Source organism: Mercurialis annua, linkage group LG7 (genome assembly GCF_937616625.2).
Source record: "Mercurialis annua linkage group LG7, ddMerAnnu1.2, whole genome shotgun sequence".
Lineage (NCBI taxonomy): Eukaryota > Viridiplantae > Streptophyta > Magnoliopsida > Malpighiales > Euphorbiaceae > Mercurialis > Mercurialis annua.
The window spans coordinates 37,091,074-37,108,730 of record NC_065576.1 but is presented as its reverse complement, the minus strand read 5'-3'; the positions used below and the strand labels follow the sequence as shown (position 1 = coordinate 37,108,730).

Here is a 17,657-nt window from a genome sequence, read left to right as displayed (position 1 = left end):
TCTGTACCTCTGTCACTTCTAAATCTTTTGATTTTCTTATTGAATTGATTTTCAATTTATGAAACAAATAACTTGAACATGTCAAGTGCGTCACTTTTATTTTTCATCAAATACACATATGTGAAATTAGAACAATCATCAATAAAAGTGATAAAGTATCGTTTGCCATTTCTGGTCAAGGTACCATCAAGTTCACATATATTAGAATGTATTAGATCTAGAGGTTCAGATTCTCTAATTACTGATTTATGAGATGTTTTTGTTATCTTGGCTTGACTACAGAATTCACATTTTTCAAACTCAGTTTGATTTAATTTTGGAATTAATCCTAGGGTGCTCATGTTACTTATTATCCTTTTGTTTACATGACAGAGTCTAGCATGCCAAATATTAAAATCACAAATCAAGTAAACAGAAACTGAATCTTTATTGATAATTTCAACATTCATTTTGAACATACTCTCACAAGCATAGCCCTTTCCCACAAAGATACCATTTTTGGTAATGGTGTACAAATCACCTCCAATAGTCTGAAAAAACCCCGCCTTATTGAGAAGATAGCCAGACACCAAATTCTTCCTCATCATAGGAGTGTGCATCACATCCTTCAAAATTAAAGTTTTTCCTGAAGTAAACTTCATTTCAACAGTACCAATTCCAGCAACAGTAGTGGTGTGAGTATCCCCTATCAACACTTTCTTATCATTAACAGCCGTGTATGTTTTGAACATAGCATGATCATAGCAGACATGGCGATTTGCGCCGGTGTCTACCCACCACCCATTTAATTTACCACCAAGGTTGATCTCAGCCATCATTTCAGTTATCATAGCCGTAAAAGGCTCTTCAGTCAGATTAGCCTGCGGAGCAGTATTTGGCTTGTTCCGACACTTACGTGCCATATGACCTGGTTTCCCACAATTAAAACATAAAAATGGTGGCAGGTCATTTCTCACAGGTGGTTGCTGTTTCACATTATGGTTCCTTGAAGGATTGCCATTCTGGTACATTTTGTTACGGTTCACATTTTGGTTCGAGTTCGAACTACGATTCTGATTTTTAAAATTTTTGCCATTTGACTTCAGATTCGCCGAACTAAACTTTCTTGTGCTGTTTCAAACAACAAGAACTTCATCTCTTTGGTCCTGTTTTCTTGCCTCTTCCTCAATTCGAAGGCAAGTTATCAAACTTTCCAGCGAAAACTCCTTGGTTTTGTGCCTGAGAGAATTCTTAAAATCCTTCCACGAGGGAGGTAATTTGTCAGTTAAAACAACAACTTGAAATTGTTCATCAAGAACCATACCTTCGGAGATAATCTCATGAGCTATTTTCTGCACTTCATGGGACTGCGCCTCGACAGATTTGTCATCAGTCATCTGATATTTCAGGTAGCGGCTGACTGCATATTTCTTTGTTCCAGCCTCCTCAGTATCATATTTTTTTTGCAGCGCCTCTCATGTCTCCATGGCAGTTTTGTCGTTGTTGTAATAATCGTACAGATCATCACTTAGTGCATTAAGAATGAAATTCTTGCACAAGTAATCATTCGTCATCCACTGTTGGAGTTCATCATTTTGTTTTTCTTTTTCTTCGTCGGCAGCAGCTTCATCAACGATGGGTTTTTCCATTGACATAACGGAAACTACTTTTTTCATGGTTAGAAAAAATTCAGTCTTTTGTTTCCATCGCTTGAAATGCAAACCTTCGAACCGAAACGGTTTGTTGTATCAACAGCGGAGTGAGGGTAGCCAGTAGCCTCGTCAGAATTCATGGCAGCAACTGTAAAGGGACACGTCTAAAAATTGTTGAAACAGTTGTTGGAATTTGTAACGAGGCTGAGTCGCGAACTAGGTCGCTCTCTTTTAGACGTTTCGCGGCACAGCTCCGAGGTGCAAAGCTGACTGACAACCGCGGCGCCCCTAGGATAAAACAGCCGGAAAATACTATTACCGCTGCACTGCGATAATAGCTCTATAAACACTTTCGTATTGCTCTCTGATATTCTGTGTTTTTAGAATTGAAAATACTTGCACTATTTATAGGAAAAGTAATATAGCTGTTATACATCAATTAAATATAAACGTGCAAGGATTTAATTCAAAAAACGTTTTATGATAAATCAGGTCCAAAATGTTTTAGAAGTTCAAGGGATGTGAATAATTTCAAAGGACAAAAAATTGTTACATAATTAAAATAAAACTGTTTAACAAAAAATAAAGTGCTCGAACCGACCCACCCACCCACCCACCCAACCCGGGCGGGGCCGGCCGACCGACCGGACGGTGCGCGCGTGTGGTAAATCGGGAAGGATTTAACTCCGAAACCGTTCACAAAATTGGGTACCCCTTGGGGCCCAAACCCAAAGGAGGAACTCCACTATTATAAACTCAAATAAATGAGTTTATCTAAGAAATGTGGGAATCCACTTGCTTTCTATATTCCTCATTTCTATAGCACTTCTCATTTTAAATTTCAATAAATTCCAACATATTCACTTTATAAAAAGATCATATATTTGCCCCTGCTTCTACAACAAGCCAATTAATGAGCATTTGCGACAGTAGAATATTCAATTATTATTTTTTATTTATCATTATATAGCTTAACATTGCAAACATCTTATTACTTTGTTCCATGAATGACATTGCAAAGCCGATAATTGTTCGAGGCAGCCAGAACGGCCACCTACTTCCCACCGTATTTATGACTACGCTGCTAGAGGAGAAAGAAAAAAGTGGCTGATAATTGAAAAACAAAGACGAATAAAATAATTAAAAAAATGATATCGAACAAATTAGGAAAACATTGAATGACTTACAAACGACCTGTTCTAATTCTAGTTCCAATATTCCTCAAAATCACAAAAAAGGAAACAAATATTGACGGAGTATGGACTTTTTAAACGAGACATGCAAATCAGATGAGTTAGACTACTAATAGGATAATTGTGGTCCGGTCTACACTCCGATAATAAACTCAGTCAAGGATGAAAAACTATAGGCCAAATTACTTAAAAAAAACTCACCTTGTAACATTTATTCGTTTATACTCTAACCTAGGAAAAAGTTCATTTGTACCCTTTTTTTGATTTTTCATTTTCATCTCTACCCTAAAGAGCTAATTTGACCTCTTTTCATTTGCAAAAATATTCAAAATGATCCTTTATATTTAGCTTATATTCTAATTAAACATTAATATTATTAATCATTTATAATATTTTCATCCTTTAATTAATTTAATTATTAAAAAATTTAAATTTTAGGGTAGAGATGAAAATGAAAAATTAAGAAAAGGGTACAAATGAACTTTTTCCTACGTGAGGGTGTAAACGAAAAAATGTTAAAAGATGGGTTTTTTTTTAAGTAATTAGGCAATAACTATATATATAGCTTAACAGCTTTGTGTGTATATTAACAAATAATGAGATGACTAAGTAGACATACATCATACCTTTTATAAATGGTAGGTTTAAGGCAATACCCAGTAAAATTCGAATAAGACTGATTTTTCTATCCTATTTTATAGAGGCTTTTGATCTTTATAGGATACCGTTCTGTATAGAAGAATATTTGTAATCGGGATATGCGTTTTCATATAGGATAGGGCTTATTCGAAGAAGTCGATTCTTAGTAGAATGCCATGGCAAATCTTGAAGGAGTTCGGTCTAGAGGGACAAATCCTTAGAGATTTGGTCTTCAATTTGAACTTCTTTAGAAGTCGGTTCTTTTTTTTTATACAAGAAAAGAGGCAAAAGCCTAAACCCAACTACATATGAATGTTGCGACTATAAGAAACTCCTTGACGATCATAGTTGAGCCAATGAAGAAGGCTGCCAGGAGGACTGTTATGATAAACAATGCAGAAATCACCAGAATCATTCAGCGACGCCAAGTGACCAGCAGCAAAATTCGCTTCCCTGTAAACATGATTAACACGAACTTCCCAATCCCGAGCAAGAAGGGCAAAAATAGCTGCAATAATATTGAAATTGCTCCCTGCCAAGCTAAGCTTGTTTAATGCATCAACAACATTCTTGTTATCAACTTCGAGAAGAACTCTTCTGAAACCCAGATGCCAAGTTAACAACAGACCATGATAAACACCTCGAAGCTCAGATTCAATAACTGAACCGTTTCCGACCGTCATACAGAAGCTACCCAACCAGCTACCATTAGCATCTCTGATCAACCCCCCAGCTTTAGCAATCCCAGAGTTAGCATCAAACGCCCCATCAGTGTTGAGTTTAACCCAATTCAAAGGCGGGCCACTCCAACTAATAATCGAACTACACCTCGAGCTATAAGACTTGTTCAAGAGATTTTTATGCTCCATTGCTTTTCCAATACTCCTCATCTGGTTCATGACCTCCATATGCAGCTGGGTAGTAGAAGACAGCTCAGCTTGAAACACATGCTTGTTACGCCACTTCCAGATGGACCAGATAGCTACACCGAAGATGGTCGTCCACTCTTTTGCATCCCTAAATTGGTTAGGGTCAGAAAGATTCAAATTAATCCAAGAGTTCAGAGGCAGAGAAAAGAAAAAGTTCTGCTTATTGCCATTAACCACTTTGCACCATAATTGCTTAGCAAAAAAACAATCACGCAAAGCATGCAGGATATCTTCGTTGTCAACCTTACATCTACCACAAATGCCATCAGAGGATAGATGTCTCCTCATCCTCTCCATATTAGTTAAAATTTTATTATGAGATACGAGCCAAAGAAAGAACTTAATTCTCTCTGGACCTTGCCACGACCAAAGAGATTTCCAATCCGTATCTTGAGCATTCCAATCATGGTGAGCGATGGAATTATAAGCTGATCTAGTTGAAAACAACCCATTCGAGGAGCATCCCCAGTACATACAATCATCACCATGGCTCGGATCCGGAGGAATAACCCGAATTATCTTAGCCAAAACAGATTCTGGAAGGAGATATGCAAAAGCATTCCAATTCCATTGTTTGTCTAAACTAACATAACAGCTAGCAAGGGCATTAATCTCAATAGAAGGAATAGGCTGACTAACCAAATTGCATAAAATACAACTCTCATCAAGCCAGGGATCCAGCCAGAACCGAACTGATTCTCCATTACAAAGAGCCCACCGCTTACCCTCTATAACATTAGGCCAAACAGAGCCTAAAGCTCGCCATAAGTGAGACGGGTTGCTGCGAGTCGGTAACACGTCCAATCGACCATCCGAGACTTTGTACTTGGCTTTGAGGACTTTAACCCAAAGAACATCTCTGTTGGTTAATAGAATCCAGCCAACTTTCATGATAAGGGCTTGATTAAAAAGATCCATACATCTGTAACCCAACCCACTATTTTCTTTTGGCTGCCTGACATCAACCCACTTAACCAAATTAATCTTGTTGGAGCAGCTAGTGGATCCCCACAAGAAGCTCCTGCAAGTCTTCTACACTTCGTTACAAACACTATGCGGCAGCTTCATGGTTTGCATCGCATACACATGAAGCGCTTGAATAACAGATTTAGAAAGCGTGCATCGCCCAGCTAAAGATAAACTCTTTGCATTCCAAGCTGAAAGGCGATTTTTAAGGCGAGTCAAAACGTTGCTGGAGTGTTTTTTCGTGACTCTACCATGGATGAGTGGCATCCCAAGATATTTGCCTAGGTCCAGAGTTTTGGAGAACCCCAATCTCGCAGCAAGAATGTTACCCTCATTAACCGAAACATTGCTAGAGAAAAAGACCTTCGTTTTTTCTTTATTAACTCTCTGACCAGAAGCTGAGCAAAAACAGTTCAAGACAGAATTGATCACTTCCACCTGATCCAATGAAGCTTCGCTGAATAGGAAAAGATCATCCGCAAAGAAGAGATATGGAATAGGAGGGCAATCTTTTCCCAATCTCAAGGGTTTCCAAGACTTTGAATTACAAGCATGATTAATAAGGTGGGCAAGCCTCTCAATACATAAGACAAATAAGTATGGAGAGATAGGATCACCTTGCCGAATGCCACAAGACGGAGAGAAAGACTCAGTAGTGTTTCCATTCCAAATGATGCTCAAAGATGGAGAAGAAATGCACTGCTTAACAACATTAGAGAGATAACCTGGAATACCGATATCACTCAAAGTCTCATTGATGAAATCCCACGAAAGTCTATCATAAGCTTTCTCTAAGTCAATTTTAATAGCCATTAAACCTTTCTGGCCCTTTTTCTTGCGCATGGAGTGAATTATTTCCTGAGCCAGAATAATATTATCGGTGATGTGTCTTCCTGCAACAAAACTAGTCTGGGCAGGACCAATGATCAGAGGCATAATACTCTTTAGCCTATTAGCAATAATTTTGGTGATAATCTTATACGAGACATTGCAGAGGCTAATAGGTCTAAAAAGCTTAATAGAATCAGGAAACTCACATTTCGGGATCAAAGTAAGCAAAGTTTGATTAATTTGAACCGGCAAAGGGGCACCATTGAATATACTCTTGATAAAAGAGCACACTTTACCTCCAACTAAACCTCACTGGCTTTGGTAGAAAAGAGCATGGAGACCATCGGGTCCTGGGGCTTTCAGCGGCTTCATATCCCAGAGAGCTTGCTTAATGTCTTCGTCAGACACAGACTTTACGAGTTAGGTTCAATATTAGTTGTGGGAAAATATATATTAACAAAATTTTAGAAATATTAAATTTGTAAAATCCGCTCATTTAGAATTGTTTTACTTATCTATTGAATGCATTTGTAAATAAATATCACCGTTCGAAATGAAAGAATATAAATTACAGAATTGGATAAATTATGGATATATATTTGGAATTATTAACTCAATTCTTTTTAACTATATTATCATATTAACCTTATAAGCATTTTATTAAATACATATCAATCAAGAATAGAAACAACAATTATGCTTATTTTATAATATAAATCTAATATATAGTATGAAATTTTTGGAGCAACTTAGTGAATGGGAGTGAGAAAAGGAAAACAGAGTATGACCCACTCATGGCAATGAGTTGGGTTATTTTGAAAAACACTTATGTTTGACAAAAATGGCCAAAGAAACAACAACTTCACCTTCAACTTCTTCTCTTTCTTTTTCATTTCTCTCCCTCTCTATATTTCTTCTTCTTTTTTAACTCTTTTTCTTAGCTTCAATGGACAAACAGCAGCAGTTGTCATTAGCTAAGTCTTCCAGGCTCAGATGCAATGAATGGTTTGTTTTCTATGTATTCTTTTATATACTAAACTTTTTTTATTTCTTTTTATACATTTTTGGATCTGCCATTTCTCATATTTATTATAAGCTTCATGCTACTTAGCTTTGGTACCAACTTTTATTCTCTTCTACTACATAATATTTTTGTCATCATAAGAAATTTTATGTGTTTTGCCTGGTTTATGCAGTTGGAAACTGTTAATGTTAAGTTTGGAAATGTTGTTGTTGTAGGATTTTCAGGGATGTCCCAAGTGATATCACCATAGAAGTCAGTGGAGGCACTTTTGCATTACATAAGGTATCTTTCTTCATGCTTCCTATAGTTTTTCTTGCTACTGTTGTGCAAATCTATTTTCGGTTCGGTTCGGAAGTGAATTTATCAAAAATATGTTTTTGAAGAAAACACGAACCGAATGGAATTAGATTAAAATTCACTTTGATTTTTCAGTTTTACCAAAATACAAGACTAAATTTTCCTTTTCTAAAATTAAATAAAGAGACATAAATCAGGATAAATAGTAAAAAAAATATTATTTTTTAGTAAATTGTATTATATGTAAAAAATTCGGTTTTTGACTTTTTCATTTTTTTGATTTTTCAAATTTAAAAATAAAGAAAACTAATATATTTTAAAAAATTATAGTAAATTGAACTGTTCATTTTTAATTGATCAATTTGATTTTTCGATCATTTTGATTCGATACACATTACTGCATGTAACAAGATGTGAACCGACCATTTTTTGTTCGGTTTAGTTTTTTTGTATCAAATTTTTTTATAAAGAATTTGTACAAAGTACACTCTTATTTTTATTATAAAGTACACTCTTATTTTTATTTTATATATTCTAGAGAAAAGGCCAAATTATAATAGGACCAAAATCAGAATTATAAAAATATTACACTGTAATATTTTAATTTTTAACAAGTTAGGGGGCATATTCACCCTCTAATTAGACTCCTGATAAGTTTCTGACAATATAATTCGAAATTGCAGTTCCCTTTAGTCTCTCGCAGCGGACGAATCCGAAGATTGGTGGCAGAACACAGAGACACTGATATCTCAAAGGTGGAACTTCTTAATCTGCCAGGAGGACCAGAGGCATTTGAGCTTGCTGCTAAATTTTGCTACGGCATTAACTTTGAAATTACATCAGAAAATGTAGCTCAGCTCTGTTGCATTTCAGACTACCTAGAACTGACCGAAGAGTTTTCGAAAGATAATCTCGCTTCTCGGTCTGAAGAATATCTAGACAGTATAGTCTGTAAGAATCTTGAAATGTGTGTTCAGGTTTTGCAGCAATGCGAAAATCTACTTCCTCTTGCTGATGAGCTCAAGATTGTCACCCGATGCATTGATGCAATAGCTTCCAAGGCTTGCGTGGAGCAAATTGCGTCGAGCTTTTCGCGTTTGGAGTATAGTAGCTCGGGTAGGCTTCACATGAACAAGCAAGCGAAATGTGAGGGATCGGATTGGTGGATTCAAGACTTGTCGATTCTTCGGATTGATCTGTATCAAAGAGTTATGACCGCCATGAAATGTCGCGGGGTACGACCTGAGAGCATTGGAGCTTCTCTTGTCAGCTATGCTCAGAAGGAATTGACAAAGAAGTCGAGTTTGTGGAATCCATCTAACGGAACGAAGATTGATTTGATTTCAACCGAGCATGAAAGGCTTGTCGTTGAGACAATTGTTACTCTTTTGCCTGTCGAAAAACTTGCTGTTCCGATCAGTTTCTTGTTCGGTCTGTTACGGAGTGCAGTGATGCTTGATTGTACAATTGCTTGTAGACTTGATCTAGAGAGGCGAATTGGTTCGCAGTTAGACATTGCAACAATTGATGATCTTTTGATTCCATCTTTTAGGCATGCAGGTGATACTTTATTTGATGTTGACACAGTTCATAGGATCTTGGTAAATTTTTCGCAGCAAGATGATAGTGACGATGAGATGGATGATGGTTCTGTTTTCGAATCCGATAGTCCTCATTCGCCGTCTCAGACTTCATTGTTTAAGGTGTCGAATTTAGTGGATAATTACCTTGCTGAAATCGCTCCTGATGCTAACCTCAAGCTTTCCAAGTTCATGGTCATTGCAGAGACTTTACCAGCACATGCTCGTACTATACATGATGGATTATATCGAGCCATCGACATTTACCTAAAGGTATATATAATCTTACTTTGCTCGACCTGACAATGCTGTTTCTCGAGCAGATTGCTTGATATCATACTTTCGTCCATTGTATTTATGGTTTTTGGCTCCGATTAGCTTGTATCATCCGAGATCTTTATAACCAAAACTAAACACTCGCGAGTATACTATCTTGCACGGTAACTTTTCAAATTCTAGGTTCCAGCATTTTGTTTTTCCTTCTAGAAACGCTTTTGAAACTCCAAAATTCTATATATATAACATGTTCTTGTAAAAAATATGGTTTTGATGTTTCCCGTTTCAGCATTTTCATTTTAGTGATACATAGCATGAGCATATTACTTCAATAAAACCCTAAATTAAACACAAATTGAGATGGTAAAACATTTATATGTATTCAAATTTTCTTACAGGCTCATCAGGGTTTATCAGATTCTGACAGGAAGAGAATATGCAAGCAGATTGATTTCCAGAAGCTCTCACAAGAAGCTGGGGCACATGCTGCACAAAACGAACGTCTTCCTCTCCAAGCTATCGTTCAAGTTCTCTATTTTGAACAAATTAGACTCCGAACTGCGTTATGCTGCTCTTATGGCGACGAAGACCCTAAACCAACGCATCAGTCATGGCGAATCAGCAGCGGTGCACTCAGCGCAGCAATGTCTCCACGAGACAACTATGCATCACTAAGGCGAGAAAACAGAGAATTGAAACTTGAGTTAGCTCGGTTACGAATGAGATTAAATGATCTAGAGAAAGAACATGTGTGTATGAAGAGAGATATGCAAAAGTCCCATTCTCGAAAATTCATGAGTTCTTTCTCAAAAACAATTGGTAAACTGAGCTTTTTTGGGCATACTTCTTCAAGAGGATCGAGTTCCCCCTCGAAGAATTCTCATAGAACAGATTCTAAAGTGATTGAAAGAACATGTGCCAGCACTGATTAGACATTTTTTGTTTCTGAATTTGTTAAGTAACCGCGAGCCATACTTTTATTGACCTTCGGTTTGGCCAGCTTGTACATGATTTATGATGCTTGGTTAGCAATAGCAGGAATTCTTGTTTGCCAGTCATGGATTTTGGAGAGTATAAACTACAAACTTTGATATCTACTGAAATCATTTGTGTAAGATTTGTTCTAAATCATGTATACAGACATATATAGATAATATATAGATAAACATATATATTATGTTGCACGAAAAATGAAACGAGAAACGTTGAAATGCAAAAATGGCAAAATGATATCTTTTATGAAATAAGTTGTATATATAAAATTTGGAAGTTTTTAGAAGTATTTCTGAAAGCGGAAATAAAATACTGATACAGAGGACTCCAAAAGTTTTTGCCGAAAACGAAAACAAAAACAAAACGTCGAAACATAAGAGTCCACACGTGTCTGTGCAATATATATATGAAAGAATTGTAAGCATAAATCTATAGAATTTATGCATACGAAACTTTCTGCCTGTAGGTACCGGTAGCTTATAGTTTCCGTAAAAGTAAAATCATTAAACTCGTGTCTAGAGAATAGAGAAACATATCTACACAACATTTGCAGCATAAACTTAGCGTATGTTCATATACAACACTTTTACTATAACTATTAACTACTCATAACTATGTCGGCAAAACTGGTCTCGAGACACTCTAAATCTTCCCTGCTGTGTCTCATCTTCGGATGGCAAGACAAAAGTAACGTTAAGCTGAAGCAGTTTACGGACACTATTCGGTTTCCTTAAGCAAGACTTAAGTGGTTCAACCTTTCTGCCATGTTTAAACTCAATCTCGTAGTAATCATCATCACTCAAATCAGGAAATATTGAGGTGATGCTTTTAGAAACAATTGATTGATGACTTTCTTCATCATCAGAAGATCTAATAATCTCAAATCTCGAGTCCTTCACTGGCTTGATGATATTTTTGTCATTAGTATGCGATGATCTGACACTAAATTTTGTATCTTTGGCTGGTTTATCGTCTAGTCTAAGTACTGCAGTTTTGGTCTTGGACATAACTTCAGGCCAAGACCAAACTTTGTTTTGATTTCTAGTTCTGGAATCACGGCCTTGATCTTGAGAGGATTGCCACATACAGGAAGTAGTAGGAGGTGAATGGTTAACGTGGCGATCGCGGTTTGAATGTTTCGGGGTTGAACCAGCATTAATCTTTCTCGGGGAATGTTGATTTTGACTTTGCGCTTGTTGGAGGTGGCGGTTCACAATATTCCTTGTAGACAGGTTCTTGCCCGGAGAATTCTGGTGTTTCTTGCTGTGAGCTTTCAACAATTTATAGATAGTATGATTAGGAACAATGAAGAAAACTTTTCCAAGCTTCAGTATAGCTTCAGGTTTAACAACAATCCACGGATACTCGAAAATGTCAGGCCGCGTCACAGAATGCCTCGGATAATTCTTCAGTACTTCAGCTGCTGCTATAGGCATTGTATGAATTACAACTTTCCTACCAGGGTGCACTAGTTTCAGCAACCCGTTCGCTCTAGCTACACTACTACTCATTTTATTTCCTTTTTTTAAGCTGATGCTGAAAAAATCAGAGAAAGAGAGGATATAATTTAGGGGTTATACAATTATATAGAGAGAATTTTATTGCATGGGGACAAAAGTGGCGATTGGTACTATGAAAATGTCCTTAGAGAGATTAAGATTTATAGTATTAAATATTTGTTAAGCTGATAGATATGAAAGAGTAAAGACCATCTAAGATAGGAAGTGGTTAAAAACCTGTGTGATGCAAACAGATTGTGTCTTATTCTTTGTTGAAATATGGATATGCTTCTGCGATAATAACTAGCTGCACCTGTGGATTGCTTGTTCTTATTCTTCATTGTTATCTATAGTTGATTCCGGTTTACGGCTCTATTCTTGTTCTAATCTGTGTATGTCAGTCAGGAGTGTGCAAAAATCAAACCGGCCTAAAATACCAAACTGGGCCGAACCAAAATTATACGTTAAAACCGAGAGAATCAAACCGCCCGATCTTTGTTTATCATAGTAGTCGAATGTTTTAGTAGCTTTAAGTGTTCCTATAAGTCATGAGTTTGAATCACACACATTCAAGTCTCTATTTTTCAATTCAATTTAATAAAAGGTCGTCTACTGCCGTTTCGAGGATTCGGGCCTAGGAATCGATTCCTCCATATTAGCTTATTTAGTATATATCGTAACCGACCGAACCAAACTAACACTCACCCCTTTACTAGGCTTTGGTTCGGTTCGGTTTTCTAGCACTCTAAAAGCCGAAGATGTCGGTGTTCATGGTCGGTTTGGAACCGACCGATGCACAGGTGAAAAGCTCTTCAGAGTTGGCTTTCTGACTAGGTTGCTCTTCAAATTTGGCTTTCCAACTAGATTTTCATGATGCATTTATTAGGGTAATTTACATTAACGGTTCCTTAACTTTCCATCTTCCATCATGATTCTTTATTTGATTTCATGATTTGTAACGATTATATAACTTTGTTTTGTCTACATAAAAACTTTACACATTTGGTTGATTCTATTTTTATTAATTTTAGATGACTTGACGACGGGCGAACACCTACATAGATAAAACTATTTTTTTAAAGTCATATTAGCGGCGCCACATCATAAATGTTGCTGTCATAGCTGACATATGGTGCTGATGTAATATGTGACACCTCAATCTTTATCAATTAGATAAAAATACATTTCATGATTCCAGAAAGGAAACAGTCACATAAAGAAATCTATACACTTTCAAGTTTAGACAAATTTTTCATTCTGCTTCTGATTTTATCCCCCTCTATAAAATTCCCAAAATCTCAAAAGATGCACATTTATGAGTGTAAGAGAGTGTTATCTTATCCAAATGCCACCATATTATTAGTAAAATGGCCTAGAAAAAAGCGACTATATCTCATAAATGCAAGGGATAAATGTGACTCATGCATCAAAAAGTTTATCAGAAGGTTCTACATTTTCAGGATAATTGAAATTAACAAAATATCAAAACAGAACAAATCTGCAAGATTTGAACCAAAATGCAACATGCAAGTCCCGAAGAAGAACAATCATATACTCCGAAAGGGTGCAATGCAATCTTTAGTAATAGCGTTTAAGGAGAACAAACGAAAGAAAAAGAAGGATGGCATCAAGAGAGCTTACAGAAAGAAGAAACACATTCTCATCACAGTAATAAATGTCCTAAAGAGGTAAGAAGTTTACTAACACAAGCTTATTTCGATCATATGTTCGATGCATTGTCCCTTTGTTTCAGCACTAAGCTTCCTTTTCTTTTGTATAGAAACGGATACCAACAGCCAAACCCAAAATCAGCAGTGGAACTACGAATTGAAGGAGTTTGATAATAAACTGAGCTGTTTTATCTTGGTTGTAATGTGGTTGCTTAGGAGGAGTGTATGCTTTCTTAGAAGGAATAGTTGATGAGTCAATCTCACCAACGTAGTATTCATCCATCATTGCCCTTGCGCTGCTACTGTGCCCGACATCCTCAAAATCATCGGTAGCATCCTTCCCTATAACCCATAAAAGGATCAATCACATTTACATACATATCTCTATGATTCTCTTAAAAATTGGCATGTGCATTACCTGTGGCTGACAACAAAACCTCATCGCCACCAGGATGGTCTTCCAAGAATTTTGTCACGTCAAATATCTGGATAAGGAGTTGAGATCAGAATTCAAGGGCGTCATTAATGCAAAACAAACCAAGGTGCCGAATGGCAATTAAATTTGCCTACTGAGGAGCATCATTTTATGTAGCTAAAAGGAAAGAACCATCTACCAATCATAAATAGAGTTAAGCTTATAAAACTACATTTCTGCGTTGAGCATGTTACCATATGTTAAGCATTTTAGATCTCTACCACCCGAGTCAATTTTTTCACGTTCATATCTTTATACAAGTGCACATTCTAGGAACCAATTCAATAAAATGGACAAATAGGCCATGAACATCTGAATTTACTTATCATTAAGGATAAAGAAGTCAAAGATCATAAAAATGTCATGATTCTTATCTTAAATATCTATAGCCTGCAGAATAACAGGTCAGGTTCGACCAATCAACTACAGCAAATGCAGCTAAAAACAATCACCATGACTTAATGAGCCGATGGATATCCTCATGCTCTAAACCTATGATTTTCTAACAATGTAAAGTTACAATTTTGAAAAATCATTCCTCATGCTATAGCTAAAGTCCAGGCATTTTATATTATACAACAAATCACTAATGTAGTAACTCCAAATTCATTGACTACTCATGCTTTAAATGAATATAAGTTCATATGTGTGAGTCTTATAACAGCATAGCAAGATTTTAAGCTTGGAAAAAAAAAATAGCAAGATTTTAAGGCCAATACAACAAAAACACTCATTGATAGGCCAATAAACACCCGATGACTATACAAATACAATAAATCATACTTAAAATATCAAACTATAGAGATCTACAAAATAAAACTACACATGTGAAATCAAACCCATACAAATATTCAAACTTGATTTGAGTAGAGCATTCATGCACTAAAAAATGTCATCTTTTAATCAGCTAGTCAGAACAAAACTCTACATCCAGAGACCCAAAAATCTTGACAGATCCATAAAAAACACAAACTAAACAACCAGACAAAACAAAACTTCAGCTCAAATCATTCAAACGGATCATAAAACATGTTAAGTAATATAATAAAAATCTATTAAACAAGCCATACCTTGCCCTCGATAACAAGCCAGCAATCTTTGGGAGTGTTATGTTCAGAAACCTCAGCCAAAGTATAAACCTTTCCTTGACTACCCATTTGTTGCTAACTTTGGTTTCAAACAAGAAAAATGAAGGCTTTTTTTTGCCTTCAAGAAAAGAAGCTAAGTGGGTGGATTTGAATTGGGTTGGTGTATTAGTAATGTTGGTAAGAGGAAGTCAATCAAAGTTTTTTCTTACAAATGGCAATGGGGTTGGTACAAATTGAGGGGTGTCATGAATCTGTCACCAACCAATCTTCAACTTTGGGTTTTTTCAATTTGGTCCTTCTCTTTTTATGTATTTCGGTTTTTTGTGCCCTCTATTTTGTTTCTTGACCACATCCGACCCTATATATTATTAAAAACGTCAATTTCGTCCTCAATTATTTGTTTATCTGGTTAAAAAAACAGTTGAATATGATTTCTTTTGGCTGAATCGGACATAATTGCTCCAATATCCCCACAAAGTAGGAAGAAAATCAAATTTTGATTTTATTTTTAATTTAAAATATCTGTAATTATTTTTTTATTGATCATGCTGATTCGTGTTACACTCATATTATTATTTTGATTCCTTCATCCATGTACAGTTTAATCAAATAGATATATTTTGTATAATTCAAAATATATGTTAATTTTTGAATAAATTATTTTAAGACTCCTCATATATATCATAATTTACAGGTTTGATACTTTTTGTTTTAAAATCAAATAATATAGTACCTCGATTTTAATTTTGCAAACACTTACAACCTTCTGTAAATATAGGTATCAAATCGTTAACGGAATTAAATATGAGTAACCAAATCGTTTGAAAGTGAGGTACCAAATTGTTAATATGATTGAAAGTTAGGTACCAAATCATTTGAAAGTGAATACTAAATTATTATTTATTTATTTTTTGAAAGGGAATACTAAATTATTAATATAACTAACATAAGTCCTAATTGTTGACGAAAAATGAGGTTCCAAATCATTTAATTTTTAAACAAAAGGTATCAAACTGTGAAATTATGATAAATGTGAGGGGTTTTAGAATAATTTGTTATTAATTTTTGGGTTAATTTCATAAAAAATCACGACTTTTACACAAATTTCATTTTGATCACGATCTTTAAAAGTTGTCATATAAAATCATGATTTTTCATTTTTTTGAAATCTATCATTTCAGTGTTTTATTGTTGACTAAATTCTTTAATAAACCATTAATGAAAAATCCAAATTATAAATCGATACCAAATATTATTATCTTTCAATTAGAGTATGTAGGATTAGCAATTTTTAGTCAGAAAGAATACACTAAATTTTACTTTGGTGATAGATTTGAAACAAAATGAAAGGTCGTGCATTTAGATGCCAACTTTTAAATGTCGTGATTAAAATAAAACTTTATGTAAAAATTATGATTTTTTTATGTAATTAACCCTTAATTTTTTTGACATATGGTCCGGCAAAGTTATTATAATAATAAATTTATTATATTCAAATATGGACATTACTGATTCAATATGTCTCTATCTTTTTTCTTTTTTGAAAGGAAGTCTCTATCTTCTATTTTAATGACTAAATTATATTTTATTATATCAAGTTTTGCTTGATAAATCTTAAAAATTAATTTTTGCTTGAGAAAAATTAATATCTGTTATTAAATAAAAACATTTATTTGGATTTTCATATAAAAGTAGTTTAAAATATTAGAATAGTAAAAATATAAAAGAATTAAACTAGTAGTGTATGAGCTTTTTAAAGAAATCTATTTTAATGTCTAGATTTTATTTTGTTTAAAGTAGTATTTTAAATTTTTAAAAGTGCATCAAATAAGTGTTTTTAATTATTTTTTTATCCTTAAAATATTAGTAAAACTAAAAATAATTAAATTTACTGATACAGTTTATTATTTTAATACTATAAAAAACATATTTTTACTGAAATAATACATAACATATTTTAATATTTTAGAAATATAAAGGTTGGTTGCTTTTATTTGTGTTTTTGAATAGAATACTTTTTTTTTTAATAATATTCAAGTAGATTGACTGTAAAAAAAGCAATTAGATTGGTGGAGTGTTTTGAATTTAAAATTCAAAAAATCAATTATTTTTAAGTATAATTATTTATAATGTCTAAGTGATATGTTTTTTTTTTGAATTAATTCTTAAAAAAATCACGAACTTTACACGAAGTTTCATTTTAATCATGACCTTTAAAAGTTGCCATTTAAAGGCACGAACTTTCATATTGTTTCAAATTCATCATTTCAGCGTATTTTTATTGACTAAATTCTTTACTAAACCATTAATTAAAGACCCAAGTTATTAATCAACATCAAATCTTATTATCTTTCGGTTAGAGTATCTAGGATTAGGAATTTTTAATCAGATAAAATACACCGAATTTTACTTTGGTGATAAATTTGAAATAAAATGAAAGTTCGTGCCTTTAAATGACAACTTTAAAAGGTCATGATTAAAATAAAATTCCGTGTAAAGTTTGTGATTTTTTTAAAAATTAACCCTTTTTTTTTCTTTTTTAAGGGTGGTTGTTGGATTGATTATT

The 17,657-nt window shown here is 34.5% G+C and overlaps 2 protein-coding genes across 2 annotated transcripts; one reads left to right on the top strand and one right to left on the bottom strand.

Annotated features, from left to right (window-relative positions):
* The first annotated feature begins 6,953 nt into the window (after positions 1-6,953).
* Positions 6,954-10,481, top strand: LOC126657580 (BTB/POZ domain-containing protein At5g48800). The gene is made up of 4 exons (XM_050352288.2): positions 6,954-7,194; positions 7,429-7,495; positions 8,194-9,363; positions 9,765-10,481. Exons 1-4 carry the CDS (start codon positions 7,136-7,138, stop codon positions 10,296-10,298), a joined length of 1,830 nt encoding a protein of 609 aa, XP_050208245.1. The 5' UTR covers positions 6,954-7,135; the 3' UTR covers positions 10,299-10,481.
* A 2,929-nt stretch (positions 10,482-13,410) lies between these two features.
* Positions 13,411-15,320, bottom strand: LOC126657594 (cytochrome b5-like). The gene is made up of 3 exons (XM_050352302.2): positions 15,074-15,320; positions 13,947-14,013; positions 13,411-13,870 (listed from the first exon to the last, which is right to left on the bottom strand). The coding sequence occupies exons 1-3, from the start codon at positions 15,158-15,160 to the stop codon at positions 13,614-13,616; spliced, it is 411 nt and encodes a 136-aa protein (XP_050208259.1). The 5' UTR covers positions 15,161-15,320; the 3' UTR covers positions 13,411-13,613.
* Between the last annotated feature and the right edge of the window lie 2,337 nt (positions 15,321-17,657).